The 6,391-nt window shown below is 48.8% G+C and overlaps 1 protein-coding gene across 1 annotated transcript in view; it reads right to left on the reverse strand.

Annotated features, from left to right (window-relative positions):
- Nucleotides 1-6,391, reverse strand: part of LOC113828048 (protein O-mannosyl-transferase 2) — a 16,152-nt gene continuing 9,761 nt past the window's right edge. The window contains exons 11-18 of the mRNA XM_070121125.1: nt 6,292-6,391; nt 4,791-4,948; nt 4,152-4,243; nt 3,429-3,583; nt 2,877-3,057; nt 2,125-2,265; nt 1,377-1,645; nt 1-507 (exon numbers count right to left, since the gene is read on the reverse strand). The exon at nt 6,292-6,391 is cut by the window's right edge and continues 90 nt beyond it. Coding sequence (XP_069977226.1) covers nt 169-507; nt 1,377-1,645; nt 2,125-2,265; nt 2,877-3,057; nt 3,429-3,583; nt 4,152-4,243; nt 4,791-4,948; nt 6,292-6,391 — 1,435 coding nt within the window. The 3' untranslated portion in view covers nt 1-168. The remainder of the gene's footprint in view (nt 508-1,376; nt 1,646-2,124; nt 2,266-2,876; nt 3,058-3,428; nt 3,584-4,151; nt 4,244-4,790; nt 4,949-6,291) is intronic.

Below are 6,391 nucleotides of genomic sequence, written 5' to 3' on the forward strand. Positions count from 1 at the left end.
ACGTAAATTTATTGCAAATCATGTAACAATATGCAAAGTCCAGCAAAAGGTAAAGTGCTAATGAGAAAAAAATATTAGTATATAAATACTGACGAAAATTAAATTTCCATCTGTCATAATAACTTTAATTATTATCATCTAAATAATTCGTCTGCATCCGTTATCCTCCTATCCTTCTCCATCATCCCCATCCCCTTTCTCGACTCCGGATTCGGTTTCGCTCCTCGTGGTTCCGCCTGCGTTCGTCTCACTTGTGGCTTTAGTTTCCGCATCGAATAAAATCGTCCCTCCCAAAACACTCTCAATAGATTCGATTTCCTTCCCGTCCGTAATGTTGAGATAAGGCACACCCACGAGACTAGCTTCAGTGGAATTCCAAAGGGTGTAGTTCGAAGCCCGGACTGGGTTTAGCGTGGGCGCGGTGGCGGTCGTGTTCAGCAGAGTGGAGTAGTACAGAGTGGCGTTGAGGTGCGGGTTGTCGAGGATGTCGTCTTTCCAGAGTTCAACCTGTGTGGATGTAGATGCGTATATATAGTATATGAATAGCGTTCAGAAAACTTTTTAAAAAATTATCATTAATAAATTACAGAGGATGTACAATACCTGGTAAACTCTCTCTCTTACTCTCTTTCTTATTCTCTCTCTCTCAATCTCTCTCTCTCTCTCCCTCTCTCCCTCTCTCCCTCTCTCTCTCTCTCCTCTCCCTCTCCCTCTCTCCTTCTCTCCCTCTCTCCCTCTCTCCCTCCCTCCCTCCCTCCATCCCTCCCTCCCTCCCTCCCTCCTTCCAACCCACCCTCCCTCCCTCCCTCCCTCCCTCCCTCCCCTCTCTCCCTCTCTCCCTCTCTCCCTCCCTCCCTCCCTCCCTCCCCCTTGAGTTCCCGACCTGGAGTCCATGGAGCAGTAGGAAAATTTGGACGTCGAATTAACGTGAATTTTATCTCACCTACAGCACCTACTATAATTATCCTTCACATGTCAATAAATTGGAATCTTTCCATGTCCTACAGCGACTGGCACCATTACACTATCCATTAGTAATAACTGAATCTGAAAAGATGAGTCACTGAACGGGGCCTCCACCCTTCAATCACTCCGACCCCCCACCCTCACCCGACCTTCACCCTCACCCCTTACCCCACAATCACCCCTACCTTCACCGCCACCCTTACCCCACAATCACCCCTACCTTCACCCCCACTCTTACCCCACAATCCCCCTCAACCCCACCCTTACCCCTACCCTCACCCAACCTTCATCCCCACCCTTACCCCACAATCACCCTCACCCTTACCCCACAATCACACTCACCCCACAATCACCCTTAACCCCACCCTCACCCTTACCCCACAATCACCCTTAACCCCACCCTCCCTCACCTTGGTTGTGGTGACGGCCATGAACTCGCTCTTCCTGTATCCGAACTCAGGCCACATCTGCCCGAAGTAGAAGTAGTCGAGGTAGGGGTTCATCCTGGGGCTGGCCTCGAACACCGTCCCCGTCAGGTAGGTGGCCAGGGGGAAGAACACGGCGTAGGAGGTGAACAGGAGGGCCACGACAGCCGTCAGGAGCCCTACCAGGATGGCCTGGCGCCGCGTCTCCGAGCTCCAGGAGGACACTGTCTCGCAAGCCCAGGCGATGAAGATTCCTGAAGAAAAAGGAATTGATAAATGAATAAAAAAAAACGTTTGAATGTGGTGTTGTTGGAGGTTTTGTTGCAAGGACTTCGCCGCGCGCGCGCGCGCGCGCGCGTCTATGTGTGTGTTTGAGTTTCCCCAAAAATGCGTTCAGTATTTGTTAATATTTTTCCCTTTTGCTTAGTTTCTACACCTTTACACAATGTATCCCAACGTCTCCTCAAACAAAAACAACCTACCTTACATACTATCTCTCTCTCTCTCTCTCTCTCTCTCTCTCTCTCTCTCTCTCTCACTCTCTCTCTCTCTCTCTCTCTCTCTCTCTCTCTCTCCACACACACACACACACACACACACACACACACACACACACACACACACACACACACACACACACACACACACACACACACACACCACATACACACACACCCCACATACACACACCAAACCCACACAACACGAAACATCGAGGTTAACATAGGCCTACCTGTGATCATGCAGGAGAAGATGTAAGAAGGGCAGTAATGGTGATAATAGAGGACTCGACTCATGAAGAAAAAGGGGAGGTAATGGAACGCCCAACACAGCACTACCCACCAGCTCGAATTGAGGACGTCGGCACGGCTCTCTGGAAGATAATGGTAGATAATGGTGATTATGGTGGTATAGGGAGATAATGGTGATTATGATGGTATAGGGAGATAATGGTGATTATGATGGTACAGGGAGATAATGGTGATTATGATGGTATAGGGAGATAATGGTAGATAATGGTGATTATGATGGTATAGGGAGATAATGGTAGATTATGGTGATTGTGATGGTATAGGGAGATAATGGTAGATAATGGTGATTATGATGGTAATTATGGTGGTAGTGGTGATGATGGTGGAAGGGGGTGGGTGGTGGTGATGGTGGTTATGATGATGATGATGGCAGTGGTGGGGTGTGTGGTGGTGATTATGGTGATGATGATGATAATGATGGTGGTAGTGGTGGTGGTGGTGGTGGTAGAGGAGGAGGAGGAGGAGGAGGAGGAGGAGGAGGAGGAGGAGGAGAAGAAGAAGAAGAAGAAGAAGAAGAAGAAGAAGAAGAAGAAGAGGAGGAGGTGGTGGCGATGATGATGATAGTGATAGTGTTGATGCTAACAGAAGATGACAATCGATGGGACTATATCAAATCAAACCACCCATAGATAAATAAACAGATAAACAAGTAAGCATATAAAATCCACGGCACCTTCACCAAGATCCGAACCCCCCTTCCAGCGCCTCCCTCTGTAGCTGTGCAGGAGGGCGAGGACCAGCAGACCCACGAGGCAGGCGAGGTTAAGGTAGGTCACCAGAGGGTTGGTCATTCCGATCGCATACACCTCCTCTTTGGTCGCGTTGTTCACCACATAGGACGCCATGGTCTGCATCTGGGTGAGGGAGAAGGGGGGAAGGGGTGGGGGTTGTGAGTGAGGCTGGTAGTGCGTTGGGCTTTTTTTTCTGTCTGTTTGTCTGTCTCTGTCTGCCTGAACTCTCTCTCTCTCTCTTTCTCTCTCTTTCTTAGAAAAAATCTCCATGGAAAACACTCTTACAGATCCTCTCTCTTTATCTGTACTCCCTTCCCTTCTCGCCTTCAAACCTTCCCTTCCTCCTCCCTCTCTTCCCTTCCCTTCCCTTCCTCCCTCCCTCCCTTCCCTCTTCCCCCCACCCAAATACCCTCCCAACACCACCCCCTCCCTCCCTCCCACCACATCTTCCATCCCTCCCCACCCCCTCCCTCCCCCTCCCCACCCCCTCCTACCTGATACAGGACCGGCCACATCCAAGGGCGCGACACTCTCTCCATGTCATCTGGGGGCGTGAGGACAGCATTCCCGACGAACATGTTGAGGTGCTGCTGGTAAATCTTCTCCCAGAGGTTCGCCGACCGGTCTCTCGCGCGGACGGTCTTGGCGACTGCGAGAGAGGAGAGGGAGATTGTGGTTTGGTTGTTTCTGGAGTGGTTGTGGTTGGGTATGTTGTGGTTGGGTATGTTGTGTGGTTGTGTATGTTGTTGTGGTTGTGTATGTTGTGTGGTTGTGTATGTTGTGTGGTTCTGTAAGTTGTTGTGGTTGTGTATACTGTGGTTGCTGATGTTGTGTGGTTGTGTATGTTGTGTGGTTGTGTATGTTGTGGTTGCTGATGTGTGCTTGTGTATGTTGTGGTTGTGTATGTTGTGGTTGTGGTTGCTGATGTTATCGTGTTTTTGTTTTGTTTTGGGAGTCATCGTTTGTTTTGATTCTTATGATTGATTTGGATTTCGTTTTTTTCGCGTTGTTTGTTTGTTTTGTTTCTCTTTGATGTGATTTATTGTAGTTGTGGTTCCTTCTGTTGCACTGACTTTATGCCTGATTTTTGCAAAGGACTGATATTGCTAGTCAGTTATTTTTCGACTTAACATGCTACAGCCTGAAAATTGTTATTATATAATGATTTTTTTAATAATAAATAGATAAATAAATAAATGAATAAATAGATTGCTCACATTTTGGGCTGTTGTTCCAGTTGATGTGCCAGAGGGTGCCAGGCTGGCTCGGGTTCTTGGAGCACGTCACTTCCTTCGCACCAGGGAAGGCCCTGTGGGGAAAGCAGCGAACCAGATCACTATCAGGGTTCAACAGACACAGACATAGACACAGACGTAGACACAGGCACATAAACGCACACGTAAATATTTTCTTTCTCTCTCTTGTTCTCTGTCTCTCTGGCTCTGTCCCCCCCCCTCTCTCTCTCTCTCTCTCTCGCTCCCCCCTCTCTCTTTCTCTCTCTGTCTGTCAGTCTGTCTGTCTCTCTCTCTTTCTCTTTCTCTCTCGCTCTCTCTATCTCTCCCTCTCTCCCTCTCTCCCTCCCTCCCTCCCTCCATCTCTCCCTCTCCCTCTCCCCCTCATTCCCTCCCTCCCTCCCTCCCTCTCTTCCCCACATCACACACACAAACACATAATATACCCACCACTCCTTGGGTAGTTTCACCATCTCGTTGGCTTTGAGGTAGCAGTTCATCTTCCAGTGCCTGAGCATGAAGTCCTGCTCTCTCTCTCTCTCTCTCTCTCTCTCTCTCTCTCTCTCTCTCTCTCTCTCTCTCTCTCTTCCCCACATCACACACACAAACACATAATATACCCACCACTCCTTGGGTAGTTTCACCATCTCGTTGGCTTTGAGGTAGCAGTTCATCTTCCAGTGCCTGAGCATGAAGTCCTGGTTGATAATGGTGAGGTTTGCCCCCTTTGCCTCGCCCGGGATCACCAGTTCCCACGTTTCAAAGGGACCACCAGCTCCGTCCTGGGGAAAAAAGGGGGAATGGAGATGTTGTAGGATGTGTCGAAAGGGACGGAGGAGGAGGAAAGGATGGATAGACAAGAAGGAGGGGGAGGAGGAGAAGGAGGAAATTGTGGTTAGGCAAGAAGGGAGGGGGAGGAGGAGGAGGAAATTGTGGTTAGGCAAGAAGGGAGGGGGAGGAGGAGGAGGAGGAGAAGGATGGGTAGGCAAGAAGGGGGGGGGAGGAGAAGGAGGAAAGGATGGTTAGGCAAGAAGGGAGGGGAGGAGGAGGAAAGGGTAGTTAAGTAGGAAAAGGGTGGAGAAGGAGGGAATGATTATTTTTAGGATGTGTCGAAAAGGGAGGAGAGGGAGTAATGATGGTTAGGTAGGAAGGATAAGGAGAGAATGAAGATTGTTTTTAGGTGCTGAAAGGAATGGAGGAGGAATTCATGGTTAGGATGTAGAGGAAGGGAATGGATAAGGAGAGAATTTTTTTTTATCCATCTCTCGAAAGGGAAGGAGAAACGATGGTTAGGATGTGTAGAAAGGGAGGAGGAGAGGGAGAAAATAAAGATTGGGGAAGGGGGATCTCTAGAAAGTGAAGGATAAATTACAATTTTTTTGAGCTTTAAGTTCGGTAAAAAAATGAAAGAAGAATGATTCAGGATGTGAAACAAGGGAAGGAAAAATCATATTTGAGGATGTACAGAAAGGAGAGGAGAATGATGGGTAGGTTGTGTACAAATGGGAGAAGATGTCGCCTTTTCTTTCTCTCTCTGAAGAATTAGTGTATTTTGATGGTATTATCAACCTCACATCGGGTGTCCACTCTTACATGGCCTGATCCGCAGATTATGGTAGCCTACAACAGCTCTACAAGAAGTATCTCTCCTTACGTCACCGCAGCCTCAGACTACAAAACCCTTACAGCTCTACAAACCACGCCCAATACTACTATATCCCTACAGGAGCTCTGCAAACCACGCCCAAAACTACAATATCCCTACAGGAGCTCTGCAAACCACGCCCTAGACTACAGTAACCCTACAGGATCTCAACAAACCGTAGCCTCAGACTACAAAGCCCTTACAGGAGCTCTACAAACCAAGCCCCAGACTACAATAACCCTACAGGAACTCTACAAACCAAGCCCCAGACTACAATAACCCTACAGGAGCTCTACAAACCAAGCCCCAGACTACAATAACCCTACAGGAGCTCTACAAACCACGCCCCAGACTACAATAACCCTACAGGAGCTCTACAAACCACGCCCCAGACTACAAAACCCCTACAGGAGCTCTACAAACCAAGACCCCAGACTACAATAACCCTACAGGAGCGCTACACAAGACGCCCTTCCTTACGTCACCATATCCGCAGACTTGGAACTGCCTCTTGGTGATGGGGGCGCGGTGGCCGTGGGAGCGGAGGGAACGGCCTGTCTCGGCGTGAGTCAGCATGACG

This window comes from Penaeus vannamei, chromosome 4, assembly GCF_042767895.1.
Source record: "Penaeus vannamei isolate JL-2024 chromosome 4, ASM4276789v1, whole genome shotgun sequence".
Classification (NCBI taxonomy): domain Eukaryota; kingdom Metazoa; phylum Arthropoda; class Malacostraca; order Decapoda; family Penaeidae; genus Penaeus; species Penaeus vannamei.